This window comes from Muscardinus avellanarius (assembly GCF_963383645.1).
Source record: "Muscardinus avellanarius genome assembly, chromosome: 9".
Taxonomy (NCBI): domain Eukaryota; kingdom Metazoa; phylum Chordata; class Mammalia; order Rodentia; family Gliridae; genus Muscardinus; species Muscardinus avellanarius.
This window is the reverse complement of record NC_137795.1, coordinates 23,862,816-23,888,506: the sequence shown is the minus strand read 5'-3', so window position 1 is coordinate 23,888,506 and position 25,691 is coordinate 23,862,816. Positions and strand designations below refer to the sequence as shown.

The following is a 25,691-nucleotide window of genomic DNA, read 5'->3' as shown; positions in this document are numbered from 1 at the left end:
TCCATGAATGAAACAGTAGATACTTTTTCGAAAAGTTTTCTGATTATCCAGCTTTGAGAGACCTGAATTCAAGTCCCAGATCTGTCAAATTTGTTCTACAACCTTGACCAGCACATTCTCTGAGATGGCATAATGGTGAATATTATAGATCAATACCTTGGGATTTTTTTAAAATAATCAAAGATGCTTGTTTACAATCATTATTTCATATAGAATGTTTCTTATAGACCATACAATTAAAAACATCAGAATTTTCTAAACCAGATTTTTAACTGTTCCTGCTTAGAAATGAACTTTTCCTATCACAGAGACAAAAAGAAAAATATATGTTTTTCTTCCAGGTTTTCTTGGTCATAGCCATATCAGATTCCGTCATTTTTATATAATCAAATCTAGAATGCATTTAAGGAGATAACCAATTCATACTTTAATAACATTCTATGATTCATTATAAAAGAAATTAGTTGTAGATGATTTGGAGAAAAGATAAATGAGCATCTGCTATAAGAATTCTTAAGGGGTTCCTTAAGTGCCAGGTGAGAGACTGAAACATTTCTTTCTGCCATGGAGTCTAACTTTATCAGATCCTTTCTGAGATTCTACACTCAGTGCTTGCCATGGGCCACTATAGCAAACACTTTCACCTGTATTTAATTTGGACCTCATAACAACCCTTTGAAGACCAAGATTTGAAACCAAGTCCTTCCTATGCCCCATTCTACCTTTTGATAGATGACCATCAAAATCGGATCTTAAGAGTACACAGGCACACTGGTTTTGCTTCCAATGCACCTTTATTTTCAAAACTCTAAAGCACTCTGTTGGCTTATGCAGAAAACAGCATCAATGATGATCCCATATTTATTTCTTAATTTGTGAATGAAACCAGATTTCTAACTAATTCAGGGCCCACAATTTTACAAGTTTAGTCCAATTTATTTTTCCCTAATGAGTAATAATTTTCACAATGCTCAAACTTCCCTGTCACTTTCTTGTCCTTTTATATGGTCTTTCAAAAATGTATTTCTAGCCAGGCATGGTGGCATACACTTGTAATCCCAGTAGTTGGGAGGCTAAGACAGAAGTATCTCAGGTTCAAAGCCAGCCTTGACAACTCAGTAAGGCTCTCAGCAACCTAGTGAGACCCTGTTTCCAAATAAGAAATAAAATCAGGCTATGGGTGTAACTTGGAGGTAGAATGCCTATGGGCTTAAGCCCCAGTACCAAAAAAAGTCTTTTTATTGACTTATAATTTCAATAATCAAAGACCAGAGTCTTGCACCCCTGGGAATTTCATTGTGTTCTTGCTCTTCTAGATTATCTATAAACCTGTTTAATAAAGTGGGCCAGCAGAAGTCCGTAGAGGGGCCTCCTGTTTATATGTCTGCATCAAAAGCAGGCTAACACATTCTACTTTTTGTTTCCTCTATTAATACCTATATGTGGCAAAACATTCCTCTTAATACCATGGTAACAACAGTTTGAAATAGCTTTATCATGCATCTTCTTTTGTTTTTTCTTAGTGCTTATTTACCCTTCCAACAGCTCAAAGATATTATAGAAAACATGATTCATTATACAAAGTGATCAATGATCCTATAGTTTTGGGGCTCCACCAATATGAATAAGATTCAACAGTCAACAGATTGTAGGGCCTCAGAAGGTTTCAATAGAAGGGAAGCAAGAGTGGAATTCATGAATAGAGAAGAGTGAGTGCAGCGAGTTATTTTACATTTTGGTCCATTTATTCCTTGAGTTTCTTCATAGCCTTATAGATGTCTGTCATAAAGTTTCAGCAATTTACTTATATCCAGCACACCAATGAGGCAGAACATCCTGTTCCCTTACCACTATTTGATCTAATACTACATATCTCACCTCTTTGCTTCAAAAGACATGATGACAGTGGAGATTTCTGCGTTTCAACAAAGACCAAAGCACAGAATTCATTGAGTCTCCAGATTTCCTTTCTTCCCCGTGAGCACCCTGATCATCAAGCAGCCCCATTGATTCTCCAGTTGACCTTATGCCTTTCATGGATAAAAAGCTTTTATTTCTGGATTGTAGTTCTTTTTGTGCTGTTTCTTGAATTCCTTTATAGACAGACTGGCTTCTTATTTACACCTGACCTGTCACACTTGGACGTCTTCCCTGTTCTCACTTGAACAATCTTTTTCCTACTTTCACCCCCTACTTTCACCTCTTTTACTTTATAAAATAGATGCAAAAGTTTTTCTATGAGCTCTTAATCTTTGATATGTGACATATTTTCCTGCCTTTTAAATATATTTAAAGCATTTCCATATTTCCTATATGTTATACCCTTTTTAAAATATTACTTTCAATATTAGCTTGATATACACATTGATTTGATCATAGTTCCATCCTCTAAAAGTAAGTAATAATGAGATGGAATTTTTTTGGCTTTCAATCTCCTTCAGAAGGTTGAATGTAATTGTGAGCATTAGTACAATAACTTCAAGTTATTCCAACCTCTGTCATATCTTAGACCCAGTCAGTATAATTCCATTCCATCCTTAATTCTAAAATTTTCCCCCTTAAGAAGACATTAGTAAGAGATGTTTTAGCCTCAGAGTATAGTTTCCCTTATAATTCTATTTAGTCTAATTTCCCAGTGTTCTCTCAATACAACTTCACTATCCACACCCTATCAGTTGTTTTTGGTGGAGAATCTTAATCTAGGGTTAAGGAATGGGTTCCAAGAGGCATGAAAACTCTTGTAATCATAGACAAAATCATTCATGTATATTGGTGTATTTTTTCTGAGAAAGGATTCCGTAATTTGTATCTTTTTCTCAAGTAAATTATGGTCTATAAAACAAGAATCATTGATCCATAGTGTCACTAAATATATTATTACTTTGTGAGCATGAATTTCTCATCCACAGAGAAATCTATTTGTCTGGAATTATTTTGTATATTTTATTTGCTGTTTTTATTATAATTATTCTGTTTTCATCATTTATTTAGATTAAATGGTATAACTCTTTTATTTTATCCATCCTTGATGTTCATAAGTATCAGCTTTTACTAGTTCTACCAGTCTTTTCCATTCTACCAAACCTGTGAAAAAAACTGAATGAGAATACTTACTTGATATTCTTTTATTTTTTTTTCTGCTTCTAGAGTTTATATAAACAACATAAATGTAAATACCCTGGCCTTTGCTTTTTTTTTTTACAAAACTGTTAATTTTCTCTGTAGATAGATCATTTTACCATCACCAAGATGCCATCATTATCCAACACATCATTGAATACATACTTCTCTTCATTTTTCCCTCCACAACCCACCACCATAGCTCTAGAAAGTTCTGTGTCAAATTGGGTCTCATGCTTCCTTTGCACTTATCAACTTTCTCCCAATTTTTAAGTTAAAATCTTAAACTTCCACTTAACAGATTCGCTACACACAGAGCTCATTTTCTGACTCCTCACATTAACACAACACCTCAATGCACCATTATATTTGCTGAACAAACCTCAGATTCTTTTGCAATCTACACAGTAACACCATTATAAGTTTTGTTCCCTGCCCACTCCCACCCCCCAGCCTCATTGAACTAAGACTGAACTTAACTAATTTGATTCCTACAATGGAAAAAAGTATACGGGAAAGAAAACAATCCACACCACTTTTAAGGTTTGTAATATGCATTTTAAGCAATTATCAAATGTATATACTAACATTAACTATGTAAAAAAACAAATCCAAGGCATATTTCAAAAATGTAGCAAAATGAGTTTTTAAGATATACAGTGCTCAGAATTTTTTAATATTTTATATATTCTTCTATTTGAAATAGCATACTAAAGCAGCTGGGGTTATATCAGAGTATCCATCATTCTTTACCAACAGGATATTATTGAAAAAATATGACTGCATATATTAAATAAAACATCAGGATGATTATAGTAGAAATGTAAAAACTCTTTCTAGGATGTTGTCAGGAAAAAATATTTCATCCCCACAGTAGCTTTTTGAGGCTGGAGAGCTGCTCACCACTCATAGCTATTGAAAGCCTAGAGGTACTCTCTGAACTGAAAAAGGCCATCCCAAAACCGTAAATATAATACAAAGCAAGCAATATGGAACTTATATTTCAAAAATTCTATTAAGACTTGACCATTTGCATCTCATAGTATGTTTATCTTTAAAAGTAATACTTAAATCAATGATTAGGATCATGGGACAGCCTGTAATATGACAATACTGACAATACTATAATTCTATTGAGCTGGATCACCATTTATAACACTGAAGGATTTTTCATTGAGAATTCACACTGGTTGTAAGGAGAACTTTTCTCCCTACTGCTGTTCTAGGATAAACATAGTCCCTATTACTCTACTTACTGTCCTGTCTCATCATGCACACAGTTGTCAGAGAGAGGAAAAGCAAGGCTTCTCCATGACTTAGAGCTCTCACCTGGTAAATAAAAACAACAGGAATACGGGCTCCTGTCACAATTGGTAACTAGGTATAACAGCTGAGAGATGGGGATAAGAACAATATGCCTGGGGTCTCTGGGCAGGGTGCAAGAGTGGCAATAACCACTGTTATACACTAAACATAATGTATGTGCCAGACTCTAAGACACATACTTTCTAGCACTATCTTGCTAACTCTCCATTACAACTAGTGAGGCGGATAGTATTATCCCTATTTTATAATTGAAGACTCTAAATGAAACAAAGCAATATGCCCAAAGACTGCCTGACTCCAAAGCCCATGCTCCAAAGCCAAACAATACATCTAAATATGTACTATCTGGCAACTTCTGGAAGTCTCAGCAGCAACAATAAAAAAAAGGGGAGGAAAAATACTCAACAGTAAAGGAGATGGTAAAGTATAATCCTGTCACTGAAGAAATTAGTCTGTGGCTAGGAACAAAAATGAGCATTTTAGGCTTAATTTCCATCATTTTGATAATGCTTTAAAAATAAAAATGGACTTCTGGGAAGATGGTGATGGAGAAAAGCGGGACTTACGAGCCCCACTAACAACCAATCTCTATTACCACAAAATCAGTGCCTTTCATAGCCAGAAAACACCATCAGCAGAGAAACAAAAAATGAATTAAAAGGGACAGAGAAAAAGAGGGCTGGAAAAATGAGACACCAGAAAGAAACCAGACCACAGTGCTGCGGCCGAAACCGTGACTCAGAGCGGCAGGCAGCATCTTCCCTTTCCACACCAGGCCCCAGAGAGGAGGGGACTAAGAACAGAGCTCAGAGCCAAAGAGGAAATACGCCCGCCTCAGGCCTGAGGACATGGCAGCAGCGCCATACTGCTGGCGACAGCGGTGATTTCACCGGGTGGCTCTAGACCAATGCACTCAACAGCCCACCAGGCTTCAGAGAGGAGCTGCGGACAGCGAGCCGAGGTGAGCCGCTACGAAAGAGCCAGGCAAAATTTGGCAGATTTTTCGGTGCAGGGAGCATCTAAAGCTCCCAGTGGCTGGGCTCAGCACACTCTGCAGGGACTCAGAGCTGAGCTCAAAACCAGAGAAGAAATATGCGAGCCTCATGGCCAAGGGTGTGGCAGCGGTGACATATTGCCACCAGAGGCAGCAGCAGCAAATTCACCAAGTCCACTACAGCTCCATCGGCGCACTCAACAACAGTGAATCAAGTTGTGGCCCCTAGAGAAGAAATCACAGTACTGCACTCCCAGGGACTTCACCCAGTGGGGAGTGGCGGTAGCAGAGATATCACACCATAGGAGAGCGCCCAACCTGGCACCCCCATCGTCTAAAGCAGCCTCTATTGACTCCCTGGGTGTGAGACTCTGCAATGCAACCTAGTAAAGGAGTAGTGGGGACTGAGATACCACAGACTCGAGATCCAGAGCACCTTAAGTGAAGTTGTAGTCACCCAAGGGAAGAACCCAGAGAAGGCACAAACTCCCAAAATCATGGGAAAGAGGAATAACAATGGAGCAATGAATGCCCACAACTCCACAACATCAGAACCTGATAAAACAGAAATTCAGAGATTTCTAGAAGATCAAATCAGGAAAATAACTATAGAAATAATAGAGGTGTTTCAAAAAGAATTCAGAGAGAGCCAAAAAGAGATAAAGGATGCAATTAATGAAGTAAAGGCCTCAATTCAAAGTACAAACAACTGATTAGATCACATGGAGAATAGACTCTCACTCTTAGAAGATGATCAATCTAAAAATGAACACATAGTTTCTAATTTAGAAAAAAAAATCCGACAGCAGAAATCTGACATTGAAGAAATATGGGCCCATTTTAAGAGAGCTAACCTAAGAATAATTGGAATAGAGGAGGGAAAAAAAGGTGAAACCAAAGGGATCAACAATCTCTTCAAGGAAGTAATAGCAGAAAATTTTCCAAACATAGAGCAAAAGGTTGATACACAGGTCCAGGAAACTTATAGAACTCCCGTTAGAGAGGATCAGAGAAGAGGATCCCCACGCCACATAATTGTCAAAATGACCACTGAGGAAGCCAAGCTGAGAATCTTAAAGGCAACAAAAACAAAGGGCCAAGTGACATTCAGAGGCAAACCAATTAGAATCACTCCAGACTTCCCAAACCAAGTTATGAGAGCCAGAAGGGCTTGGAGTAACATATTCCAAACTCTGAAAGAAAACAACTTCCAGCCAAAAATTTCCTACCCAGCAAAACTTTCTATCAAATTAGATGGGGAAATAAGAAGCTTCCATGACAAACAGAAACTGAAGGAATTTATGTCTTCAAAACCAGCACTAGAGAAAATACTCAAAGAGATTAACTACAAAGAAGAAATAGGTAACACACACCAGAACCAGAGAAACAAGAGTTTCCATCCAACAGACAATTAAGATTGGTTATCTGTGGAGATTCACTATTTATATTAGTCTTTTACCTATCTCTGAATTGTATTGTTTGCTTTTATTGTTGTTAATTTTTAGGATTTCTATTTGGAATATTAATATACCTTCAGATATAGCATTTGGAAATATTTTATCCCATTCTATCAGTAACTTTTAACTCTGTTTACATTGTCTTTGGATATACAATTTTTTTTTATTTTTTAGGGAGTTTGTTTACCCTCTGTTGCCTGTGCCATTGAAATCATATCCAAGAAATCACTGCCAATTTTGATGTTGTGAGGTTTTATGACCCAGATTTTCTCCTAAAAGTTTATAGTCTTAAGATTTATATTTAGGTCTTTTATCTATTTTGAGTTAATGTTTGTATATGGTGTTAGGTAAGGGTCCAATTTTATTCTTTTTCATGTAATTATTATTTTTCAACAATATTTAGTTAAAAGATTAATATTTCCACCACCAAATGTTCGTGGAAACCTTGTCAAAAATAACTTGACAATATATGGAAGAATTTATCTCTAGGCTTTTATTTAACTCCAATGGTTTATATATCTGCCTTTAGAACAGTACTACACTGTTTCAATTATTGTAGCTTTATATGGTTTGAAATCAGAAAATATACATCTTCTAGCTTTGTTCTTTTTCAAGATCGTTTTGGGTATCTAGAGTTCATATTCCATATTAGGATAGATTTTTTTCTGAAAAATAAATAAATAAATGCATGATAGTTTCACCTAAATAACAAAGAAAAATATATTCTCTGGTAAGAAAGAAAACAAAAATAAATATTGAAATGTTATCTTTAAATCACCAAAAGCTTGGTATCAGACAAATAAAACTGTTATGTGAGATTATCATTGTTAATTTTGGATAAACTGCTATAATACTAGATGTCAACCACTAAGCCAAGCATGGGAAGGAGGGATGGGGAGGTAACGGGGTGGGGATTGGGTAGGGGCTAATTGGGCAATGTGTGAATGTATGTCTACAAAAGTTTTTTTTACCCCATTATGATGTATAAATACAGTGCACCAAAAAAATTCAAAAAATAAAAATAAAATGATTTTCAGTAAGATGCTTTAAAATTAATTCTACTTCTGAACTTCAAAAATCACATCATAATAAATAATTTAGAAAAAAAGACTCAAGTTTAGAAGTACAAAATGGAAACTATATTTAAGCTAAACCATATTGTTTTCACATCAATAAGAGTATTTTTCTTGGATAGAATCAATCAAACTAAATATTTTTCATTCATTTATTGATACATATTATAGATCAAATGCCCCTTCCTACATACAAAGAAATACAGTTACAAGACATATCCAAACACACACACACCTGCTAGTTTATGACATTTTTGCTACCCCTGTTAACTGAAACAGATGAAAAACCACATCAAACTCAGAGGAAAGAGTTTTGCAAGAGTTTGATTTATTTGAAGAACTAATTTTTTTCTCAAGCTGGGCATCCGGCAAAAAATTGGATCTTCTAAAGCAAAGTCTTTAACCTTTTCACCCCTCTTTCCTAATATGCAGACCTAACCAGTTGTTAACAGGACTTTTCCTAGGGGCCTTGTACATCTCTGAAAGTGTATCATCTCCCTTGGGAATCGAACTTTATCTGTAAATGTTCTTATATTTATCTTCATGGCTGAAACTAACTTTCTTAAATATTACATTTGGGACATTTCTTTCTAGCAGACTTGATCTTCTTTATAAAACCACCTTTGAGACGCCCCAAGAACTTAGAAAGGTCAGCACTTCCTCCAACAATCATGTCATAGAGGTTGATGCTAATTTCAGGATACAGCCCTGTTTCCTTTCTGCTCTCAATAATTTTCACAGTAATCAAACCTGTATGTTTACTCAGTATTTCTGTGCTCAGCATTCCAGGGTGCCGATCTCTCAGTGAGCCAGTCAGAACATCAGCAGTAAATTCTGTGTTCAAGTTACATAATGGCAGACTAACACATACAAGAAGATTTTTTAGGAAGGAGGGAAACAGAGGGGCAAGAGTGCCAATTCAACAAATGAAAATCATTCCAGAAATCTCTCTCCAGTACCTTCAACCATGGAGAAAAGTATTTTACCTTAAATAATCAATGTATGTATCAGCAGCTCTAAGGTAGGGGGAAATCATCTAATAATATAATCACATTCAGGGATTCTCTCAAATCCCCTTGAAAAAGGCTATTCCATTCCCAGGTTACAAGAGTGACATCTAGTGGACTCTTCTTAGAAAAGCAAAAATGGTTTCAAGTGTAGTTAGAGGAGGACTTCTTAAAGTCTAACATGAAAATGAATCACCTGGGGATCTTGTTAAAAATGCAGATTCAGTTCAGTAGAATAAAATGGAATGTATCATTTCTAAAAACTTTCAGCTGATTCCAATGCTGCCACTTCATGGATTTCAGAGAGGCCAAGACCTAGAGCAGTTCACACCTGCTCTTACCCTCTGAAGAGAATTTTGAGAACAATTTCCAGGTTAAAAAATAAGTCAAATAAACTATTAATTTAATTTTTAAGTGTTCTTATCCCACTAACTCCACTTAACATGAACACTTATTATCTTCTGTCTGAGCAGAGCCCCTGCAGCAGCATATTCCTTTTCAGAGAAGCAAATCTAAAAAAGAAACTCAACTAAGAAAACAACCCAAAGAAAAAATGGGCAAGTGAATTAAATAGACACTTCACAAATGAAGAAATTCAAATGGCCAATAAATACCTGAAAAAATGCTCAACATTATTAAGAATCAGAGAGATGCAAATCAAAACTACCCTGAGATTTCACCTAACTGCAACTAGAACTGCAATCATTCAAAAAATAACAAATGCTGGTGAGGATGTGAAGAAGTTGGAACTCCAAAACATTGTGGTGGGATTGCAAATTAGTGCAACTACTTTGGAAAACAGTGCAGAGGATCTTCAGAAGAATGGGAACAAACTTACCAATTGATCCAGCAATACCACTTCTGGGTATCTACCCAAAAGAAAGGAAACCAAACTACCAAACATGTGTATCTATGTTCGTAGCTGCACAATTCACCATTGCCAAACTATGGAACCAGCCAAAATGTCCATCAACAGATGAATGAATTACAAAACTGTGGAATATGTACACAATGGAATTTTACTCAGCCATAAAGAAAAACACAATTACATCATTTATAGGGAAATAGATGGAGCTGGAGGACATTATGCTAAGTGAAATTAGTTAATCATAGAAAAGAACAAATCAGATGCTTTCTCTAATATGCTAAAGCTAAGGAGAAATGGGTAATAGGAGGAACTCTAGATGAAGGAGTTTCGATAGATGAGCAAATAAGGAAACCTAACTGAGGGGATGGAATGGGGGAAGAGGGATGCACATGATGATCTCGAAAGCACATGATGTACTTAAACATATCAAAGTCAATGACTAAGCCAAGCATGGAAGGAGGGAGGAGGAGGGATGAGGTGGGAACTGGGTAAGGGCTAACTGGGTGATGTGTACAGGTATATCTCCGCCATCTTTTATCCCATTAAGATGTATGACTACAATGCACCAATAAAAATTTTTTTAAATAAAAAATAAAATAAAAGCAATTTTATAAACTAAAAAATAAAAAATAAAAAGGAAAATAGCATACATACTTAATAGCTATATTTTTTGATAGGCATGATTTTGTTCAAGTTTCCAATACAGATTCACTTACCATCTCATGGTTTTTCTTTCATTGTAATTATTTTATTTGCCCAATGTTGAATTATAATAGTAATTTGTACCATATTAGAACTAGTTCTATTTTCCCCAAGTTATCTGCACCTGAACAGAGATCCATCAGAATTTTCTATTAATACTAAACACACTTACTCAGGATTTCAACAAGATTTGCCCTGGACACCCCTAATAGAATAAGCTGTGTGTCTACATCCAGACCCAACTGTTTTCAAAATCCAGTTCTGTGTCATTTATTTGAGCCAAAAACCTTGATCACACAGAGTCACCAGGTCAATCTCATACCTGCAAAATAATGTATCCACTCCCAGAGTGGCCCTTTGCCATGCCACAAAGAAACTCCTCCCACCAGAACTTCCTCTGCTAGAATAGAATCTTTCCTTTATTCTATGTTCACAGTTCCAGGAACCACAACATTGATTACCAAAAAAGAAGAAAATTAGTCTCTCTTCTCCAGAACATAGAAAAATATGTACAAAACCCATTTTTTAGTCCAGTAGAGTTCTTTAGTACAAGTTTATTGATCCAAGACAACCATTTTTAAGCAGTGGAACTATTTCAAACTAATGAGCAACAACCCCAAAAGTATTACTGTTCTGATTTAAATGGGATTGAAACATTTATAGTTATGCCTGCTTGGTTTCTCTTCAGGATATCCCTCTCATAATAAGTTAATTAATTAATTGATTAATTAATTAAAAAATAAATACTACTCCTTATGTCTTCAATATTTCTTTCACCTCAACTCAGTTCCTTCCCTATCCTAGTGACCTCATAGAAATACCACCTGAAAACCAGAGACTGAATCTCAAAATAGTAAAATCACCTCAAACTCCTATATTGCTCAAGGACAGCATCAGACTCACTAAATAAATGGAGCTAGATAGAGCTATTTTCCTATAACTTGACTTATTACAATTCTAATACAATTTTAGCATATGCAATCAAAAGATTTATTCAAAATTTACAACCTGACTTACTGAAGGAAATTTGCTTTTAAGTCATAATTAAAGATCCTGTCATCAGTAAACAACAGAATTGTTTATACCTCTTTAATTTCTCTTGGTAGTCCTAAAAAAGAAAATATGTAGAGAAAAATGTCATATAATTCTTCCTCAAAAGTGGAATGATGACAGAAGTTGAAAGATACAGGATTTTATCATCTGCCTATGTAACCCCCTGCTTTGAATAGACTCCTTTTTAAACCACTTACTTGTAACTTTATACAAGCTTCCTAAACTCTCTTTGCCATAGATTCCTCAGCTGAAACTGGGAATAGCAACAATGTCTATGCCAAGGGTCTGGAGCTACACTTCCAGACCTACTTTATATTTTTATTTGGAAACAGGGTCCTGCGCAATCCTCCTGTCTCTGTCTCCCAAGCACCGGGATTACAATCGTGCACCACTATGCCCAATAAGTTTGAGATTTTTTAAATTAAAGATAGACAAATCTTTCCTTAGGAGGAGACCAAAGGGTGGTATCTATAATGTCTGTAGCTGGAATATATCCTCTAATTTCATCTGCCCCTTGGACTGCCCAGTGACCTGTTTTATTAAGATTGTGGCAAAGTCCTCACCAAAAGTAACCAGAACCTTTAAAAAAGAATCATTTTTTAAAAAAAGAACCATTTTAAAAAAAGAACTTCAAGTTTAGAATATTTAGGACATACATTAGCTTAGAAGCAAATGGTAGTTCCATTCCCAATCTTCTGAGAAACCTCCATACTCATCTCCATAGTAGCTGTAGTAGTTTGCAGTCCCACCAACAGTGTAATAGGATTCCTATTTTCCCATATCCTTGCCAGCATTTATTATTATTTTTGTTCTTGATTACTGCATTTTTAACTGGAGTTAGATGAAATCTCAGTGTGATTTTCATTTGAATTTCTCTGATTGCTAAAGATAATATATGGAAGCTAGAGAAATATTCAGAAATAAGGGAAACATCAGATAGATGAGCAGAGACTCCAAGGGAGTGACTGCGGGGGATTAAAGAAGAAAGGGGGGACACAAATCATAGAAAAATCATAAATTAGTTAAAATAATGCTGAGAATGTATACAAAATTGTCTATTCCAATATCAAAGACATGTGTGGAGAGAGCAAGGGAGAGGGGAAGGACTCAGGGGAAGGATACTAAGAGCTATATGCATATTTTGTTCTCACACCTTATACCCCAATATGATGTGAAATTACAATGCACCAAATTTAAAAAATGAAAAAGCAAATGGTTTCATACTATTAGCAGCATCCTAGACTACAGACCTGACTCTAGGTTTCCCAACTAAAGAGGTCTGTCCACTTTCCCCAAACACCAAACAGAAAAGGTCATGGTGAAAAACAAGAAAAGAACTTTAATCAGTACAGCCATAATGGGAAGACAAGTGAGATCAAGTATCTCAGCTTTGGCTTTCGTGTGTAGAAAGAACTAGGACTGAGGGAGAAATTTCCATAATTAAAGCAGTCTTTGTCTCTCTGTGGTTTGGTTGATCATTCTCTCAGTTCCAGTTCTGGGAGTGGCTCTGAAGAAGTCCTATCACCTGAGGGGGCATTCTAGTTGGTGCTCAGGATATCTGTCAATAGATAGGACCTTTGACCCTGGAAGGGGACAATGAACTGGAGACTTCTAGACACTACTTCAGGGATTGAGAAAGGATGCGATAAATCTTGCCTCAGTTTTGAAAAGGGGACAGATTAGGCAAATGTAGGGCTACTAAACCTTGTATTACTAGCTTTTAGATAAACACTCTTTAAGCGACTAACATGTACACATACAGAGCTATGCAGAGGCCTGACCTAAAGTTTAAAGTAATAAAGGGGATAGATACAAAATTAATGTGGAGGTGCCCACTTGCCCCTGCTTTCAGTTACACATAGGGCATGTGTAGGTCTGGTGAAGAGTTATTGCTTTTAGCAAAGGCAGTCTAAATCCCTGTTATGACTCTACAGTTCTCCTCAAATGTATTTCTTTCAGTAATGGCCTTTATTATTTTTTACCTTTCATTATTTTTAGTTATTTTCATTTGGTAATGGCTCAGTACTATAATTTCTAAAAAAGATCTGGGAAAAAATTAAAAACAGAAAAATGCCATAGCGTGTTGCTCTCCTTTTCCTCCCTAAAAAAATAAAAATAGAAATTCCATTAAGGTTAAGAAAGAAATTTAGGTCTGTGAAGATTATGGGAAGTGAGATTAGCCAATAAAAGAAAGTGAAGGGTCATATGTTTTCTCTAATATGCATATGCTATGGAGTAATTAGGCTAAGAGAGGGAAGGGGGAAGATAGGTAGGGGGCAGGGCTTGGGTGCCTAACAAGTTCTATGCATGTATGTCATTGTCAACCTGATTTACATAATAATGTGAGACTATAATGCACCAATAAAAGCATATTTTTAAAAGGAAAGAAATTTAACTATGTATATTTATTCTGCTCTTAAGCATCCATGATTAGTTTTCAGAGACTATTTCATAGAAACTATTATTAATAATTATTAGTTCAAATTCATTAGCAGTAATGGAAGCTACTTTCCACAAAGCACTTTCAGGTACTATACAGAATACTTGGAATGCACTATCTCATCCAATTCCTCCAGTCCATCTGACTCTAAGGTTCAAACTTTCCCTGTTATGCCTGCTATACTGTCTTTCAGTCCCTTGAAATCAAGGCTCAGCTCTTTCTCACTTGGAGCTTTTAGGACCAAGATGTTGTGTACTCACAGGAGGCTTAAGAAATTACTCACTTGCACTGGGCATAGTGACACGCACTTATAACCCCAGCATTTGGGAGGTTGAGATAGGAAGATCACAGTTCAAGGACAGCCTCAGCTACTTAGTAAGGCCCTTTGCAACTCAGTGAGACTCTGTTTCAAAATAAAGAATAAAAAATAGGGTTGGGAGGTAGAATGTAGCTTGGAGGTAGAATGGCCCTGGGTTCTATCCCCAATACTGTGAAAGAAGGAAAGAAAGAAAGAAAGAAAGAAAGAAAGAAAGAAAGAAAGAAAGAAAGAAAGAAAGAAAGAAAGAAAGAAAGAAAGAAAAAAAATAAAAGAGAGAAAGAAAGAAAGAAAGAAAGAAAGAAAGAAAGAAAGAAAGAAAGAAAGAAAGAAAGAAAGAGGGAAGGAAATTGTTCACTGGATTTGCTCAAGAGTTACAGGAAAGCAATAAATTAAAAGCAACATGAAGAAAACCTATACTTACCCCATAGCTCAGAATTCTAGCAGAGCACTTATTATGCTTGGTGCCCTCCAGAATCAAAATAAATATTCATTTGTCAAAGAGATGATGAAAACAGATTATAAAAATTTTGAAATCTTCAAACCATAGGTCTAGTCTAGGCTAGGACACAGGAAAGTTGCTGAATATTTCTAAGTCTCCCTTTCATTAACATTAAATTAAAAATTATATATAATTGCATGTATAATTGTTCATAGTTCCATACTATGAAACTGGGATATTAGCCAGGTGTGGTGGCGCATGCTTGTAATCCCAGCATTCAGGAGGCTGAGACCTGAGGATCGCGGTTTACAGACAGCCTCAGCTACTTAGTGAGGCCCTCTGCAACTCAGTGAGACCCAGTTTCAAAATAAAGAATAAAAAATAGGGCAGGGGGTGTAACTCGGAGGTTGAATGCCCCGGGGTTCCATTCCCAGACCCGCAAAAAAAAAAACTAAAAAAGAAACTGGAATATTATATATAAACATATAAACTATATAGTACATGTAAAAACTGATAGATGATAGATAGATAGATAGATATACACCCAGTTGCATAGTATATATTCAGTAGTAGCCAGAATGATTATGATCACTGTCATTATAATGTATCTATTAGCTTAAATATGAAATTCCTATTTAAACCATACCTTCACACTTCAGTGAGTGCCTTAGTATAACTATAGTTTTTTAAGAAAATCACATAAGAAAATATAGTGATGTCAGCTTACATTTTGTCTTTTAAAAGAAATTCTTAATCTGGGTTATAAAAATAGATTCTCAATGTTACCTAATCTGCCATAATTTAACAGCACTTTGACGTTTTTCTAAGAAATGATGAAAAAGGGTTGCATCTCCTCAAACTTGGAATTTAACTGGCTGTCTGAGTCTCTGCTTGTGCCAAATTAAATATACTGCATAGTGTCCCTATTAGAAATAACAAAGCAGAGATTCCTACTCTACTCCTTGGTTAAATAAACCCAAACTAAAGTAAAGATATTATTTTAGTTCATTCTCTAAGTGATTGTTTTCTTCCATCTCTTGAGTTAGAAGCTACTTCAGAAAAAAAAATGTGATTTATCAGGCCACTTTAAAAGATAAATTCCTTTTAAAGTTTCTTCATTTGAAAGGCTCAAGAAAAGGGAATATTCTCATTAATGAACCACTCAGAAAGTCAACTGCCCCCAGCTATTCCACCCCACCCAAATTCCTGGGTCTCAGCATGAGGTTAATCTTTGCCTATGAGACACAAATGGCATTTTAAAGGACATGGTGTACATTTTTCTCCAACAAACACCACCCAAAACTCTTTGGAATAGTTTTGAAATATAAGAACATAGATAAGTGGGATTATAGATGGAAAAAGACATACCTTGGGAAACAAGGAAGTTGGAGAGTTTTTGAAGGTGAAAGAAGTTTTCATGTGCTTATCCACTGATGGATAATACAGATGATGAAAGAGATAAAGTGCAGAAGCAATGCCTTTAGATAGGCAAAATGTGGGAAGAGGCAATCTGTCCATCATGACAGAAGGAAATGCAATGAACTTCATGTGGGTGCTCATGTAGGATTGGGAGAGGTACTGTGGAAAAAAGATGAGGTAGTTCCCTTTTGGTTGCATCAATTTTTAATAAAATAAGAGGCAAGGTATAGATAATGATGAAAACAGATGGAGAAGATCTGAGAAAAGATGTGAAGTAGTCATCTCAGATAAAGAGAAAATTAATTACATGTGAATATGGTAGGACTGCTGGGTAAGACTAGGGCCCACTTAAGAGAAATGGCCATAGATTGGAAGGCATCAGTCAGTGTGATAGTATGTTTGCTAGTCATATCCAAAGCTTGGGTACAGTCATAAAATAGATGAAGTAATAAGTCTAAGCAGCACTGAAATTCTACCAATTAAATACAAATGCAATGGTGTCATCACTAATAATAATAAGGTCTAGATCTGGAACTGTAGTGCTCATAGTGCAGTATCAACATCACCATGAATTAGAATCTGTATCTTAACAAGACCTCTAAGTGATTTCTATGCCCTTTGAAGTTTGAGGAATACCTGAGTATTCTCACTCTCAAGTGAGAAAAGGGTAAAAAAAAAATCATTGAGAGGGAAAGTTAAAGAAATTAAATGCCAGAACTAGTCATGGTGGTGTGATCCCAGTATTTGGGAGGCTGAGACGGGAGGATCACAGGTTAAAGACCAGCCCCAGCAACTTAGATTCTCAGCAACCTAATGACTATTTCAAGACAAAAAAAAAATGTAAAAGGGGCTAGGGGTATAGAGGTAGGAGACCACTGGGGAAGGAGGGGAGAGAAGGAGGGAGGGAGGGAAAGCCAGGCTTTACTCAGTCTTTTAGGTAGATTTTATAGCTACCAAGCGAGATGGTAAGAGAAATGATTGGGTCAAAAGAAAAGATGAAGATGAAAAGACCCTTATGGGAAATTGCATAGGGAAACTGTCCAAGAAAGCTTAGGGTCCTGGTGGTGATTGAGGAAAATGAGTATAAAAGGATGATGAAATAGCCAGGCAAGATGGCATGTGCCTAGGGTCCCAACTACTGTGGAAGCTGAGGCTGGAATATCATTGAAGCCCAGAAGTTCTAGGCCAGCCTGGGTATCATAGAAAGATACCAACAAGGAAAAATATTGAAAAACAAGAATAATGAGATTATTTCTGGTAGTCTTTTAAGGGAATAAGATCATTGTGGTTGTAATCTCATTTTCATGATTAGTCAATCATGGAGCCACATTGTAGCTGAAGGAAGTGTGGCTATATCAGGAACATACAAGACTCTGTGGGCTCCCTATGGCATTTATAGTGATATGGGGAAATAGCGTCATCAGAAATAGAGCTTGATGGGCTTTTTTTAGATCCATACTCTGGCATGCCTCTTGGAAAGAGATTCTCTTTATATAAAAAGTAAAATGTTAAGTACTTAGCAATGGGGAAATTACCCAAACATCTGTGCCTGTACTAGAAAGCATAAGAACTCCATCTAGAACTAGAAGAAGCTATGGTTCTAGAAAAGAGACAAGGAAACAAGGGATCTCAGAGTGGACAGAGAACAGAAGATCTAGAGATGATTATGCTCTGCAAGGCAGTGAAGTTCCCCAGAAGCAACTAAAGAATATGGTTAGAAAGGTAAGGCCTCCAGTTCTTTCTGAGAATGAGTAGGTTTCATCCATAATAAAAATAATCATTTTGATTTTCTTCAAAATATTCCGTATAGTCTCCTGTCTATACTCCTCGAGTGTATTGGTGAAGGGATTCCCCATGATAATGAAGAAAGTTAGAGGTTAGTATGGGTCAAAAAAGAGGTGGAGATATGCAAATGTAGGCTCCTAGGAAAATGAAGAAGTTAGAAAAAGAATTTTGAGTACACACAGGCTATGAAATAAAGTAGATCACCATGTTAATCATCTACCTCAAGACCAGTGGCCACACTGATAACTGTGTTACAAAAGGAATATATATTTTCCTTTTGAAGACTGGCGAAACTGCTTCCTCCACGCACTCCTCTCATATACAAAACCTTCCATCTTTACAAATACAATTGCTTAAAGGTATCAAGAAATTACAAATGCATTAAAAGTATTAACATGAAATCTGTAATCACTAATCCCTAGGCTCAGTATATCTTGGGGCAAAATCCAATAGTATTAAGAACAAAAGAAGCCAGGCATGCTTGTAATCCCCGTGCTTGAGAGGCTGAGACAGGAGGATCGCACAGGTTCGAAGCCAGCCGTACTGGTTTAAGAGACCCTGTTTCCAAATAAAATATGAAATAGGTCTGGGAGTGTAGCCTGGAGGTAGAAGGCCCCTGGGTTCCATCCCCAGTTCCACCAAAAAACAAACAAACAAACAAACAAACAAACAAACAAACAGAACAAAAGAAACACTGAAATCCAAATATCTCTCTCTCTCTCTCTCTCTCTCTCTCTCTCTCTCTCTCTCCCTCCCTCCCTCCCTCCCTCCCTCTCTGTTTTTTTTTTTGTGTGTGTGTGTGTTGTGTGTGTGTGTGTGTGTGTGCGTGCGTGTTTTACTAGGGATTGTTGAGAAAGTTTTTATCTGTGCCTTTGTGTTGAAGTATTAGACCTATGCCCTCTTCAAGGAGCTGCAAGGCCTCTGGTCTGGTTTCCAAGTCTTTGATCCATCTTGAATTGACTCTGGTACAGGGTGAGAAAGTAGGGTTTATTTCCATTTTTCTGCATATGGTTAACCAGTTTTGCCAACATCATTTATTAAAGAGGGTATCTTTATTTTCCAGTGTATGTTTTTGCCCCCTTTGTAAGAAAACAAATTGGCAGTAAATATCCGGGTTTGTTTCTGAGCTTTCTATTCTGCTCCATTGGTCTATATGTCTGTTTTTGTGCCAATACCATATTGTTTTTATTATTAATGTGTGTATATCTATGTTCATAGCTGCATAATTCACAATTGCCAAACTATGGAACCAGCCAAAATGTCCATCAACCGATAAATGGATTATAAAACTATGGGATATGCACACAATGGAATTTTACTCAGCCATAAAGAAGAACAAAATTATGTCATTTGTGGGGAAATGTGTGGAACTGAAGAAGATTATGCTAAGTGAGATTAATCAGTCACAAAGAGTAAAAAATCGAATGCTCTCCATAATATGTGGGAGCTAGAGAGAAAAAGGATCACAGGAAGAACTCTAGACAAGGAAGGAAAAACCATAGATGAGCTAATAAAGTGACCTGAGAGGAATAGGAGGAAGAGGGAAATTCCACAATGTACATGATGTACATTCATAAACATATCAAAGTCAATCAGTAAGCCAAACATGAAAAAGAGAGGGGGGAGGAAAAGGGGTAGGAATTGGGTAAGGGCTAAATGGGTGATGTGTGCATGTATGCCTCTTCAATATACTACATTAAGATGTATGACTACAATGCACCAATAAAAAAAATTTAAAGGATAATTATTCATGGTCTTCCTAAAAAATAAGAATAGTGACCTTTATGCCTTCTGTCAAGAGCACTAGCACTGAAATTACTAGAGTAAAAGCCACACCTTTGTTCAACAGATACTAATATGGTACCTAATCTGTGCTTTTATTGGTTGAGAGGAGATATGTTGATGAAAAGACACTTCTACTCTTAAGTTTATAATATAGTAGGGAGGATATGAGAACTATATCAATAAATACAATGAGATTAGATGAAAACGGGTAAAGCAATGTTCAGGGGTTTTGAAGAAGAGGAATAAGTATTGCTTTTATTTTTATTTTTGAAAGATCATAGTTTTTTCACATATTAATTCCACTAGCCAAAGTTCAGAATTTCTAAGGATAAGTTTAGACATTTAATAAAGAACAGCAGCTCCTAAACCATCTGCTTTGCTCAAAAATTATGATCAGTCACAAGCAATTTTTTTTCATTTCACTCAACCCTTGTAAGAATAATATTGATATATAGGGAAGGTAACATTTGTTATGTAACTAGCATGGTAACAAATCATGCTTTATAAAATGGCTCCATCTTTATGTGCCTCTTTGGGTGAAATAAAAAAAAAAATCAAACCATCATGTGAGCCCAAAAGTCACTCAATTTCAGCAAGTTCCTTTGATCCATTTAAGTGTCCTATTACCAATCTTCTGCTGAAGAAATATACAAAACACAGAATTTAAAGTGGACAAGAAAACTTTGTTATAACCAGACAGAGATACTTTACAGAATACCCTGAGGGGCTTAAAGAAATCATTTCTCAAACTCATATCATATAGAACTGAAGATTTTGTAGTAACTCAGGCTAAATTGTTATACTCTTACCTGGTAAGGAACAATACTTCCATGAGCTGTGCCCAAACGTCTTGCTTCTTTTTGGACAATAAGATAATTAACAGCTACCTGGGTCAAACATGCCACCTATCAAAATTAAAAAGCAAAAGTAAAAATTTATCTCTACTCATGAACAAAATGTTATATGAAATGATTTTACTTCATGTCACTGTAGAGGGAATAAACTGTCCCAATAGGTTAGAAAATGTACAGGCATCTGTGCTCTCATCATACAAATAAACAGCAGCATTACATTATTGTGTGAGACTATGCGATGGTCAATTGAGAAAAGATAAACATTCAGCTCCTGAGAGGATCAACTTAAGGCAGAGCTTGACCAAGCAGAGACCTGTGGTCTAGTCTTGAGCATCAATGCCATAGCAAGACACATCAGCAACTTAGTACCTGTCTCTTCCCTCTTCAACTACATCTTTTACTTTTCATCAAGATGGCACATTAAAGCCTAGACAGATCATTGCTGAGAAAATGAACTAAGACCAGAAGCCACATTCCTCTAAACTTCCCATTACACAAAAAGTAATAATAATAAACTTCTATCTTGTTTAAGTCAATTTTGACAAGTTTTCTATTAGTTCATTTTGACACCAAATATAAAGATTATTTGACATCTCTCAAACTCATTAGTGAACTAGCCTCATTTAACCAAAAATTACTTTATCTCCCAAGTTGGTCTTAGACCCACATCCTCAGTATTGTATTAATTTCAGTTTGGGGGCACCATAGATCTCTGAAAGGAATTATCCAAAACTTTTAAGGTCAATTACTGATTTTGAAGTGTTTCATGGACAGATCCTGAAAACCTGTAATTTATTTATTTATTTATTCATTTATTTATTTACAGTCCTGAGAATGGAACCCAGGGGCATTCAACCTTCGAGCTACACCCCTGCCCTATTATTTTTATTCTTTTTTAAATTTTTATTGGTGAATTGTATTTATACATCATGATGAAGCAAAAACAATTGTATAGACTTAAATGCAGAGATCACCCAGCCATCCCCCACCCAGTCCTCACCCTACTCCCTCCCCATCCCTCCCTCTCATGCTTGGCTTAGTGGTTGACTATGATATGAATTAGTGCATCGTGCGCTTTAAAGAGTTTCCCTCTCTCCTCCTCCCATCCCCACTGTTAGGTTGCCATATTTGCTCCTCTATAGGATCTCCTTTTTCACCTGGAGTTCTTCCTATGACCCCCTTTCTCCTTAGCTTTCACATATTAGGGAAAGCATCCAATTCCTTACTTTTTGTGACTGACTAATCTCTCTTAGCATAATGTCCTCAAGATCCATCCATTTCCCTGTAAATGTTGCAACTGTGGTTTTTTTAATGGCTGAATAAAATTCCATTGTGTACATATCCCACAGTTTTGTCATCCATTCATCTTTTGATGGATATCTTGGCTGGTTCCATAGTTTGGCTATGGTGAATTGTGCAGTTATGAACATAGATACACATGCATTAGTTTGGTAGTTTGGTTTCCTTTTAAGTTCATATGAGAATAGCAGGAAGACAATGACTTGATTTCTGATGATCTGCCACAATTACCTTTGTTCCCATGTATACCTGTGTCCCCAGGGCCCAGAACCATTAAAATAAAGTGACCAAATAACTTTCCATTGTTTCTAGGGGCAGGGAGAGCTTCTGGCCACATGACAATCTTCTTTTTTGCAGGTTTGGATATGGAACCCAGGGGCACTTAACCTCCAAGCTACACCCCCTGCCCTATTTTTTATTCTTTATTTTGAAACAGGCTCTCACTAAATTGCAGAGGGCCTCACTAAGTAGCTGAGGCTGTCCATGAACCACGATCCTCTGGTCTCAGCCTCCCAAATGCTGGGATTACAAGCGTGCACCACCACACACAGCCACATGACAATTATTTAACACTGACTTATTTTCCCTATCTACACCATTAGATGTGATTTGGAGTCAATCAAAGCAGGAATCTAAATATATCTCATATTGAAACTGGACCCTGGAACAATCCAAGGGTTGGTTTTCTTTAGGGCTTGGTAGCCACAACCTTTTCTTGCCCTCTACCTGCTATGCCTCCTGCAAGAGATAACCGTAGGACTCACCCTGGATGAATCTCCTTGATAGAGCAGCCATTCTCCTTTACTTTATTCTTGGGATTTAAACTCGTTTTTATGTTCATTTACTGCTCTGCTGAAATTGGAACTGCCTTGTGGCAGCTGGCTCAGCTGTACTGCCCAAGTGGCAAAACTAATAAACTTTGAGTCATCCACTTCTGGACTTCCATCTGGTCTTGGGCATTTGAACCATGGAGCACTCCAGGGATGCCTGGGGCTACCTAGTGCTAATCACCATTTCACAGATCACTTCTGTGTCTTTCAAAATGGAAAATCAAATCAACATTTTGTAGTAAAAAATGCCTTGAATGGGAAGGCCAGATTCACCGTTTCTAATTTCTCTCAACCTCTTAAGGAGTTGTGTGACTGTGGGCATATAATTTAACTTTGTTGACCTTCAAATATGTTCTCTATAAAATCTTAGGCATGAGCTAACCTGATGGTTTTCAAACTTTTTAAAAAAATAAAAATTCTTGTATCAAAGCAAGTAATACTGAAATCTTAATATATATGTAGGTATTTCCCAAATACTTTGGATGAAATAGAAGCAGGCCTAGAACATCACCACAGGTAGCATAAACCCAAACATACCTTGCAAAATAGTAAATGACCTTAAATCTTTTTCCAATATCTATATTTCTGATTCCTTATTCCTCTTAATAGTCTAGCAGATAAAAAGACAGAAGGGATATAACAGCATTCTTTTTCTCATGATGCCTCTTCTGGGGATATTTTCTCAAGTTTGAGTTTTTATAAGTACTTCACTGATATAGCTTTATTATGCCTTTCTCTTTTTTCTATTGAATAAATCCTGGTGAAATACATTCTTTGCCGGTACTAATGCAGCACATGCCTGTAATCTCAGTACTTAGGAGGCTAAGATAGGAGGATTGAAGGTTTGAGGACAGCCTCGGCAACTATGTGAGATTTTCAACAACTTAGACCATTTTCAAAATAAAATAAAATAAAAAAGACACGTAGGTGTACCTCAGAGTTAAAAATGTCCCTAGGTTCAATCTCCAGTTCAAAAAAGGGGGAAGATTCTAATGCTACTGGAGGCCATGAAATCAAATTAATAAAGGCATTCTTAGCAAGCAATAAATCACAAAAGGCTTGTTATTTCTACTTCTCTCACTTCAAAGTAAATTCATGATGATTACAGCAACATTAGTAATAGCTGTATGAGGCAGTGGATTGGCTGTATGATTTCAGGTTAGTCTTTAAATCCTAAAGTGATCTGAGATATTTGCCAGGAATATACAAAGTCTGGATTCTAGGCTTAAGATCATCCTGGATGCCTCATTTCTTACCCACTACCTTTTCTTCTCAATTTTTGACTTCTGTGTTTCTGACTCTGCCCTATTTAGAATAAATTGGAGTGAAGGATCAGAACTCACCTCTCAAACTGTATTTAAATGGAATACCATATATATTTCTCCCATATATTAGTAATAATGAAAACAAAAGGCATTTTATAATTAGCAGGCTCCTGCTGAAAAAAGTTTTTAAGCTAGTTGCCATAAAAAAACAAAGTGTGATTTGCCAGTAAGTACTCAAAGGCAAACTTGGGGAGTAAGAAATTTACAAAAAGAAAGCAACAGGGATAAACTTAGCAACTTAATGTTTAAAGGGAGTATTACAAATCTGAAAGTATACACTGTTTATAAGAATGTATTTTAAAGCAGGAGAAGGGAGAGAAAGTCAACAGTTATGATGTGATTATGTATAAAAAATCAGAGGTTTCCTGGGCAATTAATGACAATTTTCCACAAATTAAAAGAATGCAGGATGTGACTTTTAGGTTAATAATTACATACTGCATATCCATTCTAAATATTGCATTAGATCATTACTTTCAACCCTAAACTTAGGCTTATTATTTCATCAAGTGGATACTATATAATTTACTCAGAATGTTGCTTTTATATAGTTTCATCTAAACAAAAAGGCCAACTCTGGTTTAATAACAATCATTCTGACAGCAAAACTATTATTTTAGACAACATAGTGGGCCATGATGGTCTTTGTATCTAACCAGAAAACCAATGGGGTGGTCAAAGTAGATCTCAGAAAGCACAGGCCCAAAAGCTTAAGAAAGAACATGCTTATTTATTTCATAAAATTCCCTCAGGGTGTCTGTCACCACCTGACCACGTGTGTCATCTTCTCCAAATGATCAAGATTCAATAATAGAATCTTTCACCTGCAAATGAAAAACAAGTTTGAGAGATAAAGTGGGAAAAATAAGACTACATCTGTGATCCACCACATCAAAACAGGTAAAAATTTTTTCTTCCTACTGTCTGCATATATTCTGTTCTCCAGCTAAGTTGAACTAAACACAAAACATGTAACCAACCTGCCCATATCACTTCCCATTCTTCAAAGTCCATCTCAACATTATCTTTTCTATTAAGATATGCTCCATTCACCCAAGCAAGAAAATATTTTACCCGGCTTAATTTAGCTAACTCCTGATGTACTTTCAAAGTCTGCCTTGTCCTAAAATTATAAGACATCAAAATTAAAAGGACATAGATCAATTATTAATAAACCTAGCTGAACACTACCAATCATCCAGGGAATTTCTGGATCTCGCCCCAGAGCTACCAAATTAGATTCTCCAGGAACAGAGCCTGCAAAAAAATACTTTAACCAGTGTGCCATTATTTACACATCAGATTTGAAAACTAGAGCCTTAAAAAAGTCCAATCAAACTCCTTAATATAATAGATAGGTAAAAGAACAGAGGAGAGAAACTGAGTTCACATCAATGGCTAGCTAGTCCAACTGCATTACTATCCTCCATGCTGTAACAATATTTGTGTCTTCTCCTTTCTCCTTTTAAAATAGGGTCTATTTAAGGTAAAAATTATGTACTACAAACCATTTGTAAAACAGAACCTCATCATTAAATAATCAGGGAAACACAAATAAAAACTATACTCAAAATCTTCCTAAGTCCAGTTAGAATG

General features: G+C 36.3%; 1 protein-coding gene across 1 annotated transcript in view; it reads right to left on the bottom strand.

Annotated features, from left to right (window-relative positions):
• The window catches only part of SUGCT (succinyl-CoA:glutarate-CoA transferase), a gene marked incomplete at both ends in the record, with an annotated part of 986,025 nt that overhangs the window by 737,673 nt on the left and 222,661 nt on the right, over positions 1–25,691 (bottom strand). The window contains one exon of the mRNA XM_080701949.1: positions 20,597–20,692. Within this exon, the coding sequence (XP_080558075.1) occupies positions 20,597–20,692 (96 nt within the window). The remainder of the gene's footprint in view (positions 1–20,596; positions 20,693–25,691) is intronic.